Source organism: Thermobia domestica, chromosome 1, assembly GCF_964235325.1.
Source record: "Thermobia domestica chromosome 1, izTheDome1.hap1.1, whole genome shotgun sequence".
Classification (NCBI taxonomy): Eukaryota; Metazoa; Arthropoda; class Insecta; order Zygentoma; family Lepismatidae; genus Thermobia; species Thermobia domestica.
In genome coordinates this window covers 258,953,159-258,975,389 of record NC_137454.1, presented here as the reverse complement: position 1 = coordinate 258,975,389, position 22,231 = coordinate 258,953,159, and the positions used below count along the sequence as shown (strand labels likewise).

At 35.9% G+C, this 22,231-nt stretch overlaps 1 protein-coding gene across 3 annotated transcripts in view; it reads left to right on the top strand.

The window, feature by feature from the left end:
- LOC145660631 (dynein light chain Tctex-type protein 2B-like) overlaps window positions 1-22,231 on the top strand; it is a 63,651-nt gene that overhangs the window by 5,480 nt on the left and 35,940 nt on the right. For 2 of the 3 annotated variants that reach the window (XM_081725934.1, XM_081725915.1), the window contains exon 2: window positions 13,016-13,359. In XM_081725934.1, coding sequence (XP_081582060.1) covers window positions 13,037-13,359 — 323 coding nt within the window. In that variant the 5' untranslated portion in view covers window positions 13,016-13,036. Of the gene's footprint in view, window positions 1-10,639; window positions 10,784-13,015; window positions 13,360-22,231 lie in introns of those variants that run through there. The other variant, XM_081725924.1, reaches the window with a different exon arrangement.

Below are 22,231 nucleotides of genomic sequence, written 5' to 3'. Positions count from 1 at the left end.
ACACACTATTGAAGAATTTGTCACAATGAAGACTCATTTTATCAATTTGTCATGTGTACAGTTTCACTAGAAAATACTTAAGATAAGAAATTTCTTTAACAACTGCATGATTCAAACTAATACTCATACACACATACTCGGAGAGCAATGAAAAGGGATCATGAACATCTCAGTTCAGGGACGACGCCAGCTTTAAGTTCTTAGGGGAGCAAAGATAGGGCAGATACATTTTCGGGAGGCCGGCTATTTTCCATACCAAAAATGACATATTTATTATGTTTGGCTTACTTTACATTACATTCTGTATTTCGTTGTTGTTTTCATATTAGACTTATATAATTATAAAGTAAACTTATTTCAAGTAAAATTTGTAACTAACAGATAAGTAACGTCTGCACGTAAAACATTTTTTAATGCAACTTTTGAAGACTAAACATAAATTGAATTACTTTCGTGTATGCTACAAGTACAGGGTGAACGGTAACTACGTGGACAAACTTGGACGGGTGAGAGTGCATCTAAAAAGAAGCAAAAAAGTCCTAGTGAACATGGGGGAAATTCCGTCCCGTTTAGGAGTGACAGAGTGTCGAAAGCATGGGAACATGAACTTCAGAGGCCAACAGCTTAAAAACTATACATCGTAGAGAGGGCGGTTAAAAACGTCACTTAGAAAGTCATACCTACTCTATTAAAAAATGCATTTTTGAAAATGCATCGATAGGTGCGCACGGGATTTTCCAAAGGAACGGAGGGATTCTCGGACAATCTGTAAAAGGAAAGAAGTGTCATACATTGTTAATCACGTGCGCACACGTAACTACGTTTTCAATCATGCTTTTTTCAATAGAGTAGGTATGACTTTCTAAGTGACGTTTTTAACCGCACTCTCTACGATGCAGGGTTGTTTTGTTTAAAACAAATTATTAAAACTTGTTTTAAACACATGTATTTTTTAAGATTTGTTTTAAACATATTTTTATTTTTATTTTATTTTTGTAAAAAAAATCTGCCAGAGAAAGAAAATTGTCAAAAAGTGCTACCCATTCAGAAGACAATTTTCTTCTCATGTGAATTTTTGATTTCTCGTGGCTACAGCAGATCAATGTGGTGATCTACAATTTACATTCTCACTTTTTCTCCCCTTGTTTTTAACGTTCATTGTATTGTTTAAATGCTTATCAGTTAACTTGCGAGAAAGTGTCGTAGTCGAAGGTTAGACTACTTGTAGAACTGATATTAAAAAATAAGTAAAAGAATTATCATGGAAACAAGTTTTCGTGTTGTATTCAGAAAACAAACAAAAGGTTCTGTGCTAAATTGCGGTTCTGGAATTAATATATCGCAGGCATTCGTTGATACGGTAGGCTGCATGTTGATTCTCACAAGGTGCATTTGCGAAGTGTCACCTCGGGATTCGTGTAAAATTGATTCAAATGCGAAGTTCTCCGCTGCGTAATGTGTATTGTACTAAATTCAAGGGTAAAAGTGGGTCTGAAAAGGTAGGTAGCGGCATGACGTCACGACCCCCCCCCCCCCCACACACACACACCCGGTACTGTTTAATGAGAGTCCACTATAAGTATGCTCTCAAGATTCCCGTAAAACAGTAGCCATTACCTTACCCCAAAAGGTCTCACATGAAGTATTTTGGAGTGGGGACCAGGCGGGATTTCGGCTGCTTTGAAACCTGTCTTGTCTCCGGTTCTCGGGTTCAAAGATGTGTATGTAAGTCAAATCCTGAATTATAAGTCTGTACTGAAACCTGCTTGTATCCTCTTTACAGAAATAAATGATATGTTCAATTGCGATCGCTCACTCCCATTTTCTTCCAGAAACGTTTGTCCACAGGAAAAATCAAGATGATTTCGGGCTGTAATGGGCATTAATTGATGTACCTTAGCTCCGGCAGAGGGCGATTGGGCAGCTCCGGGTGTTGAAAGTATACCTGCCAAGAACATTGCACTCGCTGATGACTGTTTTCAGCATTCAAAAATTTAGGAACCTGTCTTCCCAATATTTTCATGCTCAGCCTCTTATACGAAATGCCAGTAGGTTCTATAATGCATCAAAGGTCTTCACTTCTGCAATATCATATCATGGATTACGTTAGTGTCTTCTAGATCAACATTGTTGGAACGCACGCAGCGAGGTTCATTGTCTACGGACGTCTGATACTTTTGGAAACCTACAATTCAGTTTCTCTAGTAGCATTAGAGGTTGCAAGGTTTCTCAGCGATTGACATGTATAAGGATTGATTGATTGGGGGCCATTCACTTATTGCAGAGTTACTTGATAACTGCGTCGGTTTTTCTCCTGCTGTTCTTGATCATATCTATCCATGGGGTCTGTCGATTTGCGGGACGTGGAGTAAAAGTAAATTGTGAGACCAGTGATGTAGGTGAGAATTCCGTATCCATCATGAATAAATTATTTTGTGCAACTTGGACTATCAATATCAATTACAGTACTATTCCAAGCGGAGATATTTTTTGTCAGGGGAAATCCCTCCCGTCAAGTCGCACACTGGGAAGAACAGACAATTTAACCCATGTTAGTAACAATTTAGTAGCATCTATATCAGGGTTCGCCCAAGTGGGCCCAGCCCGAAAAAACCCACCGGGTTTTTTCGGGTTGGACCCACCTGAAAAAACCCACCTGGGTTTTTGACTTTTTTGTTAGTGTATTATTGGTATAACTAAGGTGATCACATTGAAAGTTATTTTTATCAGATTTTAAACTTTCTTTGGGCGAATTATACGCTTTCATGTTAAGATAGACAACAATATTCAACATAAGAACTTTATAAAGCTCTAAATGCATTAAATGAATGAATGAATAAATAAATAAATAAAAAAAACTCACCTTAGCTTGAGATAATTGTAGAACAAATTAATGTGCGGATTATGCTTATAGCCTATTTGAAGTAAAGTAAGCGATTGTATATTTTAGAAAATACTTTCCGTGAATAGTGTGTTTCCTGATTCGGCGCCGCCGAGGGACGTTATCCCTCATACGTTGACGGGTTTAAGGTCATAGGTACCGGTACTAACAGTAAATATGTAAATACATTAGTAAAACTATTAATATTATTTCTTACCTTTGATGGTAACAAAAGTATTCAGTAAAATTTGGTTTTCCAACAACAGTTAAGTTCAGTCATTTGTTGCTAGCCTTCAAATAAGCATTCTGTAGAATCAACACTAGCAATAACGTAAAAATTCTTGTCAAAATTAAGAAGCTTAATGCTCGGAGCTCCGAAGACTACGTAACGCTTACTATTTCAAGTGCTGCATTCAAACTTCAGTATTAATGGAAGTTTCGATGTACAGTGAAGCAAGCTGCATTTTCAGGGAAAACCCGTCGTGAAAGAAGTGTTCGGGAAATTCCCGCAATTGAACGCAAAGGATCGAAAGTGAACTTCAACAATAAGACCATTTATTTTATGTTGAAAAACAAACAAAATAGACATAGAAAAATAGAATATTTAAGACATTTTGATGAATTATGTCTTCGTTTTAAATTAATATAGCTATTTGGTATTCATATTTGGCGAACGTCACTGAAGATCCTAGGATGACTCGATCTACATTTGTTAGTTTGTCTGCCTTTACCACACAGTGTTCAACTTTCGGTCTTTAAAATTATCAGGATACAAACCAGAGACACTCTAAATTTTCTGTTTAGATTTTGGCAGCATACTAACGTAAAATTACAAAATGGCGCGCTTTTTTAAAAAATAACTGATATCCACTGGCGAAAATCCCGGGGGGGAGGGGTGATGGGAACATATCCCCTACAATCTTGGAACTGTCCCCCTCAATAATCCGATTGGAAATGTGTCTTTTAGGAAGAAATGTGATGATTTATGTCCAACTGTCACAAAGGAAAGTGAGATGAAATTGATACCTCCCAGAATAAGCCTCAAATCTGACCGTCTCCCAGTGTTGAAGACAACTCTGATCCCCTACCCATGTTGTCCCGGAGTCCCACAAAGGGGACAAAATAGACGATATTATTATTGTTTTACAACTTTAAAGTCAGACTGGCAACATTGAAAACTGTTTACAGGGAATGATCATATTTGGATCATCCCTTGTAAACAGTTTTCAATTTTGCCAGTCTGATTTTAAAGTTGTAAAGCAATAATAATATCGTCGTATTTTATGTCCCCTGTGGAGGACGCCGGGACCGACATGGGTAATCCTCCTCAGCATTGTTTTTCGCCTTCGTAAATATTTTGTACATCGCATATATATATATATATATATATATATATATATATAGGTTGGTAGGTAACTCCACCGACAAACTTTGGGAGGCGATTCCTTATATGAAATGAAAGAAAAAAGTTGTAATAAACATGGGATGAAAAACGTCTCCTTTCAGAGTTATGAGTCGCCGAAAATTCGAAAATTCACGATTCGAAACGCTCTGTCTTAGAAACTACACGACCGATTCCAAGCAGTTTAAGGAATTACAAAGGAACTAGTATGCGCTCTATCTAAATATCCATGTTCTACCGTGGTCCGTTATCGGCAAAATGAACTGTAAAAAGGAAGTTGAGGTATAGGGATAATCCTTTAAGTACTAATGGCGCGTTCGTTTCGCCGATAACGGAGGATGTTAAAACATGGATATTTAGATAGATCGCATACTAGTTCCTGTGTAATTCCTTAAACCGCTTGGGATAGGTCCTATAGTTTCTAAGGCAGAGCTTTCGAAACATGATTTTTCGAATTTTCGGCGGTTCATAACTTTGAAAGGAGACGTTTCTCGACCTATGTTTATCAGAACTTTTATCTTTCGTTTCATATAAGGAATCACCTCCCAAAGTTTATCGGTGGAGTTACCTACCACCATGTATATATACCGTCTTACCCGTCCCCCCAATGTTGAAGACAAATTTCCGCCGCTGCTGATATCCACGCTACAAAGCGCAACTTTAGGTCTTTCAAGTTGAAATTTTCAAAGTAGAAGCACGAGAGACTAAATTAGCTGTACATATTTTGGCGGCCTAAACTTTCAAGATGGCGGCAATTTTTTAAAATAGCGGGTATCTATGCTACAAGGTGCAATTTTCGGACTTTTAAAGTTGATATTTTGAGGGTAGAAGCACAAGACATTCTAAATTTGCTGTATAGATTTTTTCGGAAATCCAATATAAAATTTCAAAATGGCGGCAATTTTTTCAAAACAGCAGTGAATAGAAAGTTGTTGCAAGTTCTGACAATGACACACATGAAATGTAAATCATATTTTAACATTTTTATCCCAAAGAGATTGAAATATTTCGAAAAAACCCAATTAAACCCGAAAAAACCCAATAAAACCCGAAAATACCCGAAAAAACCCACATGGGCCCAGGTGGGTTGGTTTTTTTCAAAAATACCCGGGTTTTTTCAAACCCTGATCTATATCCGGAAAAAAAAATCCTTGGTGTGTAGAAAATCGTCAGAAACAAACGGTGATCAGTCAGTGTTTTATTTAAAATTGTGACTTCTCCGAAAACAAACAAAGAAGGAAATAAATAATAAAATGAGAAATTGTAAACCAAGAATAGCGAAAAAGTTGATAAAGAATACATAAAATCAGCCAATGGGATTCGAACCTGATTGAAAAGTATTCAATCCCAACACAAAGAAACAACTTATATGCACGGTTATCGAAACAACTGTAGAGTTCTCTTTCAGTTGTATTGATAGCTAAGAAACTCCTTAATAACCCTCCTTATATTTTAACGTTTTTTGTGGATCGAAAAGTGTGTGCATTTTTAATTATAACAAAGTTTTCTGCATTTTCCAAGGTGCTATTTTGTTATAAAACTAGCATGCACTAAGTAACAAAATAGGAGCTCATTATTTCGAAAACCAGACTGCGAAGTGTGGTGGGAATGCTTCACTACTCCGACTCTTTCCCCATCGAATCTGTCATTGCTAAACTTGCTATTTTAAGGAACTTACAAAACAAATGGAATGAATGCATGTTTTATATTCTCTAAATGAAGTACAATTTTGTGCACAAAAATTTAAAAATAACTTTTGTGAGCGACCTTTTAATTTGAAATTTTGTCATTTCGAATAAATTGATTCTTGTTTACAGTTACGTACTGCAGTACAAAGAGATTGTGGTTTAGAAGATTACGTTCGCACGCAGTGTGATATTTGATTGAGAATAGAAAATAGTAGTGTTGGTGTTACGTTTGTATGTAATATATATATATATATATATATATATATATATATATATATATATATATATATATATATATATATATATATATATATATATATATATATATAGAGAGAGAGAGAGAGAGAGAGAGAGAGAGAGAGAAAGGTGGTCCTTAAATAAGTGAAAAAATTATTTTCCCAATATTCTTTGCGGCACCTTGCCATATTGATCTATCATATAAAAAAGAGGTTACTGTAATTTTTATTTTTATTTTTAAACTAATTTTTAGGGGTCGCTACCACCTTGTGAAGTTAGTTAATTAATAATAAAATTTAGTTACAAGATAAGTTATATTTAATAAACGTGTAAATACATGCTATTATATAATAAGAATTAAAAAAAATACTGTTAATAAAATACACTCAATTTTTACTCCATTTTAAGACATCAAAGTTGATTTCCTCTAGTCCGGATACTTGCTTCTAAATTACGTAACTAACAAGAGTAAATATTGCTTTTGTTTTTCATCTTCTGTATGAAGTTTGCTGTACTCTACCATCAGCGCAAACTCACGTTCAACTACATCATTAATAGCTTTAAGTGAACTAGCTATTGCCTTGCTTTTCTTGTAGGATTCGTTGTCTTTCCAGGCAGTTAGTCTGTTTGCAAAATTTCTGATAGTAGATCCAGGATTTTGAAATACCTCGTGGTGTTACTGGATACAAAATCTTGCAAGTCCTTTGTAAGAGTGACAACAGGATCAATTTGGGTACGTTTCAATGGTCCGTCATTGTCTTAATTTTTTAAAGCATCCAACATTTTCCTTTTAGTTTCCTGAGGAATATCGTCATCATAAAAAGCAAGCGCAATAAGCTCTTCTGATAGGTACAACAAATGTCGGAGAAACTTTTTTATTACACACTTTGAAATTTCCTCATTGACACCTTCATATTCCTTTAAATTTCTCAAAAGTTGCAAGTCATTTCTGGGGGCAGTACAAGCAGATGGTGCTTGAAACCAGCTGTTAACATAAACTTTCACAACAAATGAGCAAATGTTACCAATTCCTGTTCCTTCTTGTTTCAAAAGTTTGAACTGATCTCTAAATAAGTATATCTTTAGCGAGTAAATTGCCTTTGCCATCCACCGGGCTCGATCCACTTCCCCTGGAGCTCTAAAATGTATACCTCTTTCTGGAACTTCTCCAAGAAATATGATTGTGAGCTCTAAAAGTTCTTTGTAATCATCTCGTGGTTGAAACTCCTGAAGTTGCTTTCTAGCAAACACAATGATATTCGATGCACTGTTGGTAACATTTTTATGAAGTTAAATCACCAGATCTGGCGGGTTTGAAATTACTATGGTCAATCGAGTTTTACAAACCCTTAAATCGCTTAAACAGCAAGATGTTAGGCCCTGTTGAAGCTCCAATTGACCTAACAACTTCCCCAAGCATAATTTCGAGAATATGATGTCGACAAACCAAATAAAGCATTTCTTTTGTAATCTTTTGCTCTAGAAGGACACATGCTTCACTACGTAACCCAGTATTTGCTGATATTGTATCAAAACACATACATTTCACTTGGTCTGTAACTCTCCAGGATTCCAGGGTTTCATTAACAGCACAAGCTATTGCTTCCCCTATTCCTGAACAGCTAGTAACTGCTCAATGTCGTTTCCTGAAACAATATTTGCTAATCTATCAACTGTTTCACTACCTGAAATATCTTCTAAGAGTTTTCGCTCCCAGTGAACGGTCAAACGCACACTAGCTGAAAATTCACTCTTTATGTCTTGAGCTCTCATTTCTCTGCATTTGATTCTAAGACGGCGAATGGAAGATTTGTTCACATTATACTCCGAAGGGTCGCATCCCACACTAGTACGAGTCAAAACAACAGCTGCTTTTCTGTCACTTAACTTTGCTGAATCAAGGCTTGCAACTACGTTACTGTCTAAAAATATTCTTTCCGGTACGTGACGTTTGGGCGCCGCCGCTTGGGCGCGGACGTTTGGGCCCCGCCGTTTGGGCACTGGACGTTTGGGCGCCAGACATTTGGGCGCGAGTTAAATTAAAAAGTCATTATGTAAGGCGCTGAGTACTAAGTTCGAATCAAGATATCACAAGGTGTCTACTGGGGTGGAAGTCCTTGAATTATACTGGGTTTTGTTTTACATACTAGAAATACTGAAATTTGAAAATTCCAAAAACTGAATTAACAATTAGATTTTGTAAATTTAAGTTTCAACCAAAGTTAAGTATGCTTTTTATTTGAGCCAAAGGTAAGTAGACCAGACTAGATATGATTGACTGCATTACGTACAGTACATAGTGAGCCTATTCCATTAAAAAAACTTAAAGCAGGACTTCTAGTGTAGTTATGCAATAAGTGTGAATGTCAAACACATTTCTAGTGGCTAAATGACCAATATATATACACTTTATTATTTTTCACTTTGAAATCGTTCTTTTTTTCCTTTCGCCACTTTCTTTAGTGCAGATTAAATGCTTACAATGGGACGAAAAAAAAAGTGTGTTAAGTTTTGATTTTTATATTGGAATGCTAATAAAAGAAAAAGTGATACCAGAAATACAGCATACTACAGTTCCTAAACTCAATGTCTTAGACACCCTGTATTAACAGCTTTTCCTCAACTCGATTAGGATTTTTAGATTTCTGGGCTCTCGGCATGTAAGGCCATTTAGCCCGTCACGTTTGAGGGGGCACACTATCTGGGGAAAGGAAAGAAAGAAAGGATTGGGGAAGGAAGGAAGCGGCCTGGACCTATAAATTAGGTACCATCCCAGCATTTACCTGGTGTGAATGAGCAAAACCTCATTCAGGGTGGCCGGCCTGAAAGAGCGTGTTACACTTTTTCGACCGAGTGCCCCTACCGGGAATCGAACCCGGGACTTCTCGCACAGAAGGCGAGAGCGTTAGCGACTACGCTACGCGGGGCCACTTCTCTCAACTCGAGTGCGCGGAAATCTTTTATTGGTAATTCTTTATTGGACTTAAGGAAGAGAAGAGTTTGAGAAACGTAATACGAAAGAAAACAAATTTTAATATTCATAAGTATGTAATTATTAACTTTTTAAAAAATACAAAAGTTAAATCAATGTTTTAATTAACATTAAGAAAATTATTAACAGTTCGTCTGATTCCTTCATTTCCTAGCTTTCTTATATAATACAAAAATTAGATCAACATTAGATCAGAAGTACAAGAATCGTGAACAAGCGAGAAATCAATCCATGACGAGGTTAGGTAACAAATGCCACAAATTCATTAAACTATTTAATTTAGATGAATAAATAAGATAGAAAATAAATAGATAAATGAGATGAGATAAAGATAGAAGTGTAGGAAATGTATATATCTTGATTCGCGCTTAGTTTTCAGTGCCTAGCTTACTTTATATTTCGTAAATTGTGATTTTTACTATGTACCTTGCGCCCAAACGTCTAGCGCCTAAACGGCTTCGCGCCCAAACGTCCGGGGCCCAAACGGCAGCGCCCAAATGGTGGCGCCCAAACGTCCTGTCCCGTATTCTTTCTCCCTCTTTTCTTTGAGGTGGATCACAAGATGAAACCATTTCTTCGTGTACCGAACTACTTTCAGTTAAACTGTTTTGTTCACATGCATCTGGAGGAATTGATGTTCGTTCAAAAAGTAATATTTTATTTTCTTCTTCACGCTCCTTCATTTTTTTCCAAACGTGCTTTTCTTTCTTGAATTTGCATCTTTCTTTACAAATTTCATATCAACATTTCCCATTTTACCGGGTCGCCCTTTTTTGTCACTGAGCGCTAAGAAAATCTATCTTCTTCTATTTTCATCATATTGAGGGCATTAGCGTTGGCAATATCAAAAAGGTCTTCCAGAGCCATTTTCCAATCATCTTTCTTCTTCAAGCTTTCTGAGCGTTTGGATTTGTTTTCTGTGTTCTTTTCCAGCTTTTGCCTGCCACTCCTTGAACATATTTTCAATTTTATCAACCACATTTTTTTTTTTTTTAATTTTTTTAATCTTGTAGGAATATTAGCCTTTTCCCAAATCTGAATCACATTACTAGCAGCACAGTGAGCTGAGTCTCATATATTTAATTCTTTCTTGTACTGAAAGAAAACACTAAGAACTTTTTTTTAGATGTTAACTGTGTATCATTCAGTGATGTGGAGATTTGACCAACAAGCTAAATATTTGTAGATGTTATCGTTGCAATGCTCTTCTTACTACTACTTGCCGTTCTTAAATATCTCAAAGTCCAAACACCAAACAGCATGAAATGATTCCAAACTCACTTAACAAAACAGTCAATGCACTTTGGCCTAAAGCATACAACTCTCTTGGTCTGAGAACTTATCTTTTGATAAACCACAGTGTACTAAACTAGGCTAAAGTAATGATATAAAGTAGACTTTAACAAGTTACTGTAAACAGAAATAATATGTTTTTGCAAACAATTTAATATATTGTCTGTAGGAATAACGTGGAAGAGAACATTTTTCTAAAACACACACAACTGCACAAACATTCTTCAAAATACAGTAGCTAATAGAGAACTGAGCTCTCAAGTTGGGCCTGTATAGCACGGCGAAGTGGGGTAAGTGTGGACACCGAAACACTTCTATCTCAACATGAACGCTGGTGTGACTATCCAGTTATTCCCGACGTTAATAATTACTTCTTTGTAGGGCGGTGTGTTTATTGTTATTAACCTTTGTTGACAATATTGAAAATTTGCCATTGTTTAAAACAAGAAGGCCAACGTTCAACGTTTGAAGGAAAATTTTCCTTGTGTCACAAGGAACACAATTCTGCCTATACATCGTCATTGGTCTATGCCACACTGCCTCATTGTTCTTATATGGCTTTAATTTAAGCAGAATTACGGAGCAAAAGTATACTGAAACACAGAATTAAAGGTTACGTTCGAATTATTGCAGGCTGTAAAGTATTACAAAACTGAACGGGCCCACATGTTTTTTTTTTTTTTTTTTTCACTCGTGTTTTGCGTCCTGGACTTATTTAAAGAACAAAATATTCTTTAATAGGTACTATTTTGATGTTTACGCCATTCCTTTGCACCCTACCCCCGTAGGCATGCGATCTGTCGGTCCATGGGTGACTGCTGATTGGTTGAGATAAAAGTAGAGGGCAATGTACTGTCCTATTTTAGTAATTTCATATAATCAGTGCCATTTTCGTGTTTACCAGTGTGATTAATTTTAATAGAAGTTTTATTAAAAAAGAAAAACTCGATTATGTTGACATTTTAAAACAAGGTAGCGACCCCTAAAACATTTTTTAAAAATCTAAAAAAATTATGGAAATCTTTTTCTAAATAGTAGATCAAAATAAGAGGGCGCCCAGGTAAATTTAGAAGTTAGTTTTTAAGGACAACCTTATATAGTGTGTGTGATTCATAGTATAAAGGAGTGTTCGTTTTGTTATATGGAAATGATCATCTTGTAATTTCATAAACAATGTTTCATTGCACATAATATGTAAAAGTTAGTGTGTATATAATAATAATAATTAGACATGTTGTGATAATATCAAATGGTAATGCATATATGTTCTGTGTATTATATGAATTGAGTTTAAGGGATTTATGACTTTAAAGAAGCACTTCAGATGTACCGGTAATATGTATTGGGTTCATTTACGCGAATGCGGTAACAATAGAGAGAAATAATAATAATAAACAGATTAATATAATAATAGTTAACTAAAGAAAATTGTCATCAATTCGGGTTGAATGATTTTAAACCGCGCAAACCCAAAACAGAGAAATGCTTGCCTCACTTGCCAAGGTATCAAGTGTCGAAAACACAAAGAAAAACTAATTAAAGAAAGAAGAGGGTATTAAGAGACAGGGAAAGTAGCAATTGAAGTAAGACTCTAAGTTTAGGGCCATGACGAGGGGAGTAGAGGGTTAGAATAAGGTTAGATAGTCTGCTCCTCTTTATCTTTTGTTGCATGCGACAAAACCTAAGGAAGAGGTATTTCTCTGTGTGCAAACATGTGGGAATTGAGAAGGAATTAAGGTCACCTTTTTAGATTTAAGATCTGGAAGACCGTGTAGCTTTCATGACGAGAAATATACCGGTACAATTGAATTCGTAAATGCCCAATTGCAATTGGTTTCTTCATAAATCATTTCTGTGTCCAGTTAGATTACTCAATGAAATTGATAATTTAAGATCCCTTTGAAATTTTGGAGTATGCATTTTAATGTTTATGATATTTTTAAAGGATTGATGGCTAACATTCTAATTTTCGTGAACTTTTATAATTCCCAAGTCCATGTTTACAGTTTTTGGCTGATCACGTAGAATGTAAATTTTATGTATCACATTTGATACCACATTTGTGTTTGATTTCTGTACTTAAATGGATTTCGAAAGCTTTCTGCATTTAAAGACGTGTTAACACTTCATTTTTCCCACTCCTAAATTTAACTTAGAAAAATGTCGTAGGAAAATAGCAATAAAAACAGCTTGTGTTCATATTAAGGCAATATTTTGCCCCCTTTCCCCAGTAGCACTTCATACTCAACACAAAGTAAGTTCTTAACATTATCAGTACAATCTCACTTTATATGAAAATTTATTTTCTAAAATAGAAAAATTAAACGCTTTTTAAAATATACTTTCACACATATAATTAACTAAGATTGATCAGCAAAATCAAATATTTTGGTCTGTCATATATTTGAGGGTCCAGCCCATAGACGAACCCTGCAATTACATTCCTTTTTTGATTTTGTGTTGACCAGTAACAAGTAAGATGTAGCAGTGCTAGTAGTGATAAAATGTATATTTTATTTTAGACCTGAACTTGAGAACGAACGATGGCAGAAGAACAAAACAAGGCAGGAGCAGAAGAACCTGATGATGAACTTTTAAATTTAGGAAGAACAGAAAGTATCGCGTCAGATGAGGATTCAGAAGAATATTTGGACCGTGTTATGGGCGAAGTTTACGGAACGTTCGACGTTCCGGAAGAAGGGGAGGAAGGAGAGAAAGTTGAAGAAGAAGAAGTAGAAGAGGAGGAAGAGAGTGAGGAGGACGAAGAAGCAAAGAAGAAGAAAAAGAAAAAGCCTGAGGAGAAACCAACTGAAGAAGTAGAAACTGTCCCACATATTTATCAGATTCGTCCAACTCTGGAAGAGAGGTCGGTATTAAACTATATTATGTACAGTAATATCTTTTCAGATATAGATACTTTTTAAGAAGTGTTGTCCAATATTACTTTGAAAATTGCTATAAATTTTATTAGGTTTTCTCTGCCTATCAGCCAGGTGGAAGCACTGAAAAGTAGATGAAGTTTGGGGTTTCTTGTGCACCCCCCATTTTTAAGTATTTAACATATAAAAATTACATAAACACATTTTACGAAAAATACTACGGAGCTCCTTCGTGGCTAAGCGGTTAGCATACGCACCTTTGACGTGGGAGACCCGGGTTCGATGCTCGGTGGGAGCTCATTTGGTTCGGATTCCACGTTAATCAGTAGGTCCCGTCTCACATAGCTTCGCTGCTGAAACGGACGTTAAACTCAAACTCCACTCAGCAGAAAATACTGCGCTAAATTTTCTGTTAAATTAGATTAAGTTGTGAATGATTATAAGATTTTCAGATTATTTTTTTATATATAGTAGCGAATTGGTGGTCATATGAGGATAATTTCTCCCCAAAACCAATCCTCAAATGCTTTCTCTACCACAATATTTATAAAATATTTTATACATTTTAGAAGTATTTATAGGCCTACAACTACTGAAACACAATATTTAGCCCCCTCCCCCCCCCAAAAAAAAAGAGAAACCTACATATCTCTACAGATATGTACAATTTTCCATAATAGAAGCTTTGCTTTGTATATACTTAAACACAAACAAACTATTTGCTAAGCAAAACAATATATTCACATAAAAAACTACATACGTGTTACAGTTTAGCCAACTAACATTTTGGCTTCATCAGACACTATGAGATACATGAGAAATGTGCAGTCTTATATACAAACAAGAACTGAGACATCTTGCTTCTGATTGGCTCCTGGCAGCAGCCAATCCCCTTCAAGTATTCTGATTTGTGTTTTCCTATACAGAGGCTTCCTATCTGTTGTAAATTACACACACATATAAAAAGGACGATCTTAGCACAACTAATCTAAACTAACAAATAATTGACATAAATAATTATATAAATATATATAAAAATACACATAAATAAATACATATATATATAAATAAACAGATGTTTATCTGTATGTTTATGTTTATTTATATATATATTTATTTATGTGTATTTATATATATTTATATAATTATTTGTCAATTATTTCTTAGTTTAGATTGGTTGTGCTAAGATCGTCCTTTTTATGTGTATGTGCAATTTACAACAGATAGGAAGCCTCGGTATAGGAAAATACAAATCAGAATACTTGAAGGGAATTGGCTGCTGCCAGGAGCCAATCAAAAGGAAGATGTCTCAGCCCTTGTTTGTATATAAGACTGTACATTTCTCATGTATCTCATAGTGTCTGATGAAGCAAAAATGTTAGTTGGCGAAACTGTAACACGTATGTAGTTTTTTATGTGAATTTATTATTTTGCTTAGCAAATAGTTTGTTTGTGTTAAAGATATGTAAAGTTTTTACAATTACTCTATTTATGTGGTGAATTTCGATTTTTACTGAGATATGAACTTACTTATGCAATGAATCTTACTTATTATATGAGTATGTGGTGGAAATTTTTCTAAGTCCAACATCTTGTAAAATTTTCCAAAAACTTACGTGGGAGGAATCCTGAGATTCATCTAAGGGGCCAGCGGTGGTGTTTGTTCTTGTTGTAACTCCCAAATGAATTCACCTTTCAATTTGTTTTTCTACAATTTATTTCCAACTATTGAGATCTGCAAGTGACTTACAACTTTCCACCCAGCGTCAGATTCCCTATCTGAATGCGGACTACATTAACCTACACAGCTACCTAATCTTATTTTTTCCAATTTATCCCCTGGCCCCAGTTCCCCCCCCCCTTTTTTTTTTTCGCTTTAACTACCATTGACACCCAGCCCTAGTAACATGCGAATCAGAGATGCTTATGCTAGGTTGACATGGAGACAACCAAACAGCTCAGTTGATTTTACAGACTGTGTAGAAATACAAATTTATATCTCGGCCGTTAGATATACATTTGTAGCTTATGGCTTGATTCGTTCGTACCTTATCGGATTGAAGCCAAGTTTTGTACATCTGCGCTTTTACCAACAGGTGCTGGTAAAAGCAGTAAATGGTATAAAATAATCGGTCTTAAATATTAATAAATATTTCTACAGATAGCACTATCTATCTGCAAAGTTATCAGCTAAACAATTTATAGTATAGTACAGTACCATCTGTTGACTAAGTGGATAACTGTTTGGAAATAAGGACTAACAAAGCCGCATTCAGTTGCACCACACATACTAGTCATGAAGTAACAAGCTAGAGGTCGCATCAAAGATGACTACTAGAATTATATTGACTTGTTCATCATTTCGTCGTGTTATATTTACGTCATTTCTCTTGTACAGTCGGAAACAATATTAACTAGAAGTTGGAGGTATAAAAAATGATAGCTCTTACCTATAGCAGAATTGTTTCACTGTACGTATGATAGTTAGACAACTAACATGACAACAAATACATGCCAGAAAACATAACATGTCAGGATATTCCTACTCCATTTGGAGCAAGAAATAGTAGGTGAGCATCACTTAGAGAAAGTACCACGAGATAAATAGGCAGAAATTCCATTCACGTTACGTTTTAAGAGAGACTAATTAATTCAAAGAAAAGGAAAATAATAATATGCATGAGGTAGAGACCGAAAAAAGTATGGAAAACGAAACAAGATAGAAATAAAGGATGGAGGGAAAGGAAAGAGCGAAAGACATAGGAATAAATGAAATTTTAACACACAAGGATGAACAATCTGCGCCTTTCCGCCCTGTTCCCTTTTCTGTCTTGGGTTTTTCTCCCTTTATGGAATAAATCTTTCAGTAGCAATCGCGAACATCATTTACAATTCCTTGCTTAATTCCTCGAAAAAAAAGTAACTGTAAATCCAGGCTGGGAATGGAACCTAGAACCTTTAGAATGACTGTCACACACGCTGTCCACTTAGCTACACAGACCATATCCAATATGTTGTTAAATCAGCCATTAAACGCACTATTATCAAATGTATTGTTAAATCAGCCATTATCAGCGAATTACCCCTGGTTCTATCTGAAGTTTGAATTTTAGTTACGACATTTAGACATCTGTGGCTCAACCTGTTCTGGTTTCATTAAAAGCATAATTTGATCTGTAGATCAAGATCAAGCAAAAGTTAATTCACAATATTGAGAACATGCTGTTGCACCAGCATGCATCTCATTAATCGAGGATTAATCTTTCGAGTGATTTTGTAGATCTATGAAGCCAGTAGCAATATTAATTCACTCGTGAATGACATCTTTTAGTGTTGTTAAGTAATATACGTGCAGTATGAATAAAGCTTTGAAAATAGGCTTGCAAGCTCTGACGTGGATTAGTTCGTAAGGTGTCGGTCTATTGAATATCACAACCCAGGTTCAGATCTCGGCTGGTACATTTTTTTTTCCTTTCTTTAAAAATACATTTCTGTATGTTCAGCAAAAAATCAAGTAACTTATTATTAATAATAAATATGAAATAGAAATATCTTTTGAAAGGAAAAATGAAGAAATTTCTTGCCCCCAGCGTGACTCGAACCTGAATTCTTTCACTTAGCAGCGAGAAAACTTAACCACTTGCTCACACTACGAACTTTCAAGTGGTGATTTAAAAGCTGTATTTACATGGCACATGTATTATGTAAGAACTCTTACGAAATGTTATAGTATACAGATCGGTCTACGATAGGTGCACACTTTTTTATTTCGTTGTTTTGTCGTCGATGTGGGAAAGTCGCATGTAGGAAAAGATAGGGATAATGATGTTATCCGATTCTCGCGCAAAATTGGTCGTGCAAAAAGAAATAGTGTTCATGTAATCGTTTACTCGCCATGTGAAATACTACTAATGTATTCTACAAAATTGATTCCACTGTAAACGTGGTGTAGAGTTAAAGTGTTAGCTCGCTAAACCGAAGGACTGGACGTCATGTATTCAAATCCACCTACAGGTTGTTTCATCGTAGCATGTTAAACTCTTACAAAATCAGGGTGGCAAAAACCATGTTTTTTTTCGAACCCGGTTCTTATGGTTTAAACCAGGTTTTTTTAGGTTTAAATGATTTGCTCTATGTATTTATATTATATTGGGACAGAAATAAGTTTGTTTCGCCTTGGTGTTACTATGCAACAACGGGGTTATGCTGGAAGGAGTCACATAAGTTTAAAGCGGAATCCAAATTTGTTTCTTCGGCTTACATCCGAGAGAAATTGTCCTCCATTTGGACTCGACACCGGGACTAATTGGCCACAAATAGGATGAGTCTGCCGATTCACTCACGAAGTACTTCTGATAAAAATACGTTGTACTGATCTTTACACACTTATTATTAAGTAAGAGTTATTTCAGATTAAATAACTTAAGAAGATTAAGTAACTTATTATTAAGCGTAAAGAGTTATTTCAGAAGGACAAAAAGATACAGTTGCACAAGTTAAACCATTATATATAAATCGGGAAACTCCCGCCTTAGCCATTGGGAAGATTCCATTATTGCTTGGTATGTAAAATTTTACGGTAAACATATCATAATCAGTACGTTAAAACTGAGAGATTAAATTACAAATTTAGTGTGTCGATAAAATTAATAAAATTAAAACTGAAAGTCCAATCCAAGCTAATGTTGGAAGCTACGTAGGCAGTCAATAAATTTTGCCAATTTCTATCAATATATTTAAGCAACCTTGGTTTCTTTATAAAACAATAGGCATTCAGGCAAGTAGAAATATGCAATTTGGTGTCGTTTCGTATGTTTAGGCTTAACTTCCTTATGTAATACACAGGTTATCAAGGAGAAGACTTTCGCTTAAAGTGACACCCGAACCGCTACTTTGTTTACACTTGAAAGAAGGGTTGTGGTTCGACTGAGAATTGAAAATGGAACACCGTGATTAAAAGGTGAAAAGGAAATAAAAATAATGCAGATGGTTTGATATGTGGAAACGTCACCATAAAGTTCACACGATTTAAAGCATTTTTCTTTTCTTTTCCTTTTTTCATTTTTTGTTTTGTTTAAACCAGTTGTTTTTTTTTTAAAGTCAGCTGGTTTAAACCACCTTGGTTTAAACCAGCCAACCCTGTGCAAAATAAGACTAGTACTTTGTCATAATGAAATTAATACTCATATACGACGTGTAGTGGAAGAACAAAACCAAGTAGTACGTTCGTCGCTTAGTTTGTTTCGAAGTTAACATTCCTTTCAGATACGCGACTGTATGAGAATGAACCTACAGCTTAGTGGGGAATCCGAACCACATGAGCTCTCACCGGGAACCAAATCTCGGTCTTCCGCAACGAAGGCGCATACGCTAACCATAAAGCCATGAGGGAGTTGGTGATACGTTCGTGCTTTCGAGAGTTTCATCGCAGGTGAATGTGTGTCACTGTTTGCTTCATGCTTGTTCTCTTCCTCAGGGTTCTCACTTGTCCTGGAAAACCTGGAAATGTCCTTGAATTTATTTTGTCTTGGAAACATCCTGGAAATGTTCTTGAAAATGCATTTCTCTCCTTGAAATTTACAGAAGTACTGAATGTCAGATTTTTCATAATTATAATGAAGATTTTAATTGATTGCTATTTTTGTTTGCTGTTCCTGTTTTTGTGTTGAATAATAATTTGTCATGATACTGCGTGTGTGGGTGGTTGGTGGGCTTTCTTTCTCCGAACAGGGTAGTTGGCTGGGAGAACTTCTCTCTTCGTCTTTCATCCACTAGTCTGTCAGGTCATTCTTGTCATTAGAACTATCCTCCAGAAACTGTGCTATGTACCAGTATCAATAGACAGGCTGCTGTTGAATGAGGCTACAGCATAAATAAAATCTGCTTGTTGAAAATATGAAGTACAAATCATTGGACGATTTGAAATTGTTGTGTGATAACATTTTCGTAAAGACCTTATTTCAATCAACATCACGAAAGAAATGCTGCATCATGCCTTCCATCAAGGCAGCGCTATATGGCAGAGCTGGAGAAAATAAGGACTGTTGAAAGAGAGAGTCAAATGCAGAGCAAGAGAAAAGAGATAAGGAAAATGTACAGCAACTGCAGAAAAAAAAAAAATGGAAATTGATGGAAACAAGTGAAGCTTTGGAGACTGAAGCAAACTAGCTTGCACATGAAGCAGAGCAGAAGTCTTGCTTTACTTGATTGACAAAGTCAAATGCTATCCGTAGAGCAACTTCGCTAAAGAAACAGATTATGTCTATAGATGAGAAAATCACACAACTCCATACTTAGTTGAAAAACTTGTAGTATAATTCCTTTTTTCCCTTAATTATATCTGTCACACTGTCACGCAATGAAGATGCCACGTACGAAAAACAGATTTTTGTTGTTTATAAATCTGTTCGGTGCACAATTAAAATATTATGTAGAAAGAATGAAAATACATATACAGTACTGAATGTGGGTGGATCGGGTGGCTTAAGAGGAGTTGGGAGAAGAAAAAAACTTTGTGTATTAAGACTGTACTTGCAGTAATATTCACTGCATAAGCTACTGCACTTTTCATTTCATTGCTATGAGTTGTGAACCTACAGTTGCAATCCTGTTATACCTTCCTGTATCGAAGTCCTGGAAAATTGGTGATTTGTCCTGGAAATGTCCTGGAATTTTTTTGGGGAAAGAAAGTGGGAACCCTGCTTCCTTCATGACTCTTGACTCCACCAAAACTCGACCGTCGATTGTTGTCACACGCCAAACAGCACATAAGCAGCATTCGTTGCGTTTATAGAATAGCAGCTTAATTTTAATGACGCATACGAACGGTCCCAAATAATTGTTAGTTGTGTGTTCGTCACTGGCTAACTCAACTCAGAATTTAGTTTGTATTGCTTATGCTCGGTATTCACTGCCGAACTAATAACAATTAAGCTTGCTCTTGATCATGTACTACAGCTTTTGCTACGTCGTGTACTTACCAGGGCTGATTCACAAAGTGTTACTAAAAGGCTACAGAATGTGTTTACTGGTCAATAAACACACTCGTGCAAGACATTCTAGTGAGGTGCCATTAGCTACAGCTGCAATGCTGTGCTATTGTTTACTGGATGCCGGAAATGTTGACATTCGGAGAAACAAGCGTATCAACGCAACAGACAAGAACGCCACATTGGCAAGAGTTGTACTGGAACACGCTCGTTCATACTACGATCTCAATAGCTATTTCGTCCAACAAATATGTTCTTACTGACAAGTGATTGGAACCAGGCCAACGAAAATAAACTTTGTTCTAATTAACCTATCTTTAGCAATTGGCAGACATCGTCACATACTAATCGCCAAGATGAAGTTATACTGGCGCGCTTGGGTATATGGGACACTCGTATCTCAAACATTCGTCTTTAGTTCGTGGCAGTAACTGGTTGTATTGCGAAGAAAGTATCGTCCTACCAACTATTTGGCACGTTGTTGTAGAACCTTTGGAATAGTAAGACTTCAGGAGTTTAAGACTTTAATACTAATAGTATTTAGTCTACTTTAAGCCTTTTAATACTAATAGTATTTAGTTTAGTTTAAGCCGTTACCTGTTTTGTTTTATTATTAAGATGATTATTGTTCTTTTATTTACATTTTTCTTATATATTTTGCATCTTTTATTGTCAATTTTATCGTGACTTCTTTTCCTATTTTGATTTATGTGTTCCGTCTTAGTATAAGTTATACTGATTTACATTTTTTCTAAGTCTTGTTTTCGATCATTGCTTTTATCTTGCTAGTCTTTTTATTTGAAGCATTTATTTATTGGTCATTGGACGTATCGTGACGGGGACAATAGCGTCGGTGCTGACGTCCCCAGTAAACGTCTCAATTATTCAACAACAAATTCAACTGATTTAAATTACCTTATTCGCTGGTCGAATGAGACAGACTTTCGGCTTTCTACTGAAAAAACGAAGTGTGTACCTTTTTGCTGCCGAAGAACTTGCTTTGTTGATCCGAACTTGTATCTTTATGGCACTCACTTCTCGTTTGAAGATACGATTTAATTTCTGGGTTTCGTTTTTGATTGCCATTTAAAGTGAGCACTCGTGTCTCTGAACTCTGAATTTGGTTTGTATATTATCCCATCACACTTGGAGTGCTGAACATATTCTTCTGTTGAGATTATACCGCGGTCTAATCCTTTCAGGTTAGATTATGATTGTATTGGTTATTCGACTAATTACTCTTACTTCTTTTTTTACTAACTCTGTTGCTAGCTTGTATGTAGAAGCAAAACAACCATCGTTAACTTAGCGTCCTGAGAGACTTCTAAATTATGCAGCACATGGAAGTTATTATTGACCACTGCTGCAGCTTTTCCGTATCTGGTAGCCAGTTTTACAACCTTACGCAGCACGTCGTCGGGCTATATACTGATGGTATACTTTCCTGTTTATGATAATCACATTGCGGATGAACTTATTTGGCCATTTATATGGATTCTACGCATTTGTGCTTTTTCATCATGGTTGTTGGCTTCGCCAAGGCTTGACTTCGGTTGTTGTGACACTTCAAATAGCACAAAGGTTAACCAGGAATAACAGTAAGAGGTCGGAACGTTGCTAGAACAGTACCTTGATTATAATGCTTTATACGGACAGTTCCAAAGATGAGAATTCTGTCAGCTGTGCTCTCCTCACGGATGAGGGCAGGACAGCTGAACTAACAGAAATTTAGCTTTCCTTCAACCACGCATTTCACCTTTATACTTACCCACAAAGCCTTCTAGAAGCCTGCAGAATGTAATATTGCTTCATTCTCTGAATCTTCATGTCTCATGCAGAATTAAACACACCTTTGTGCAAGACATTCCTG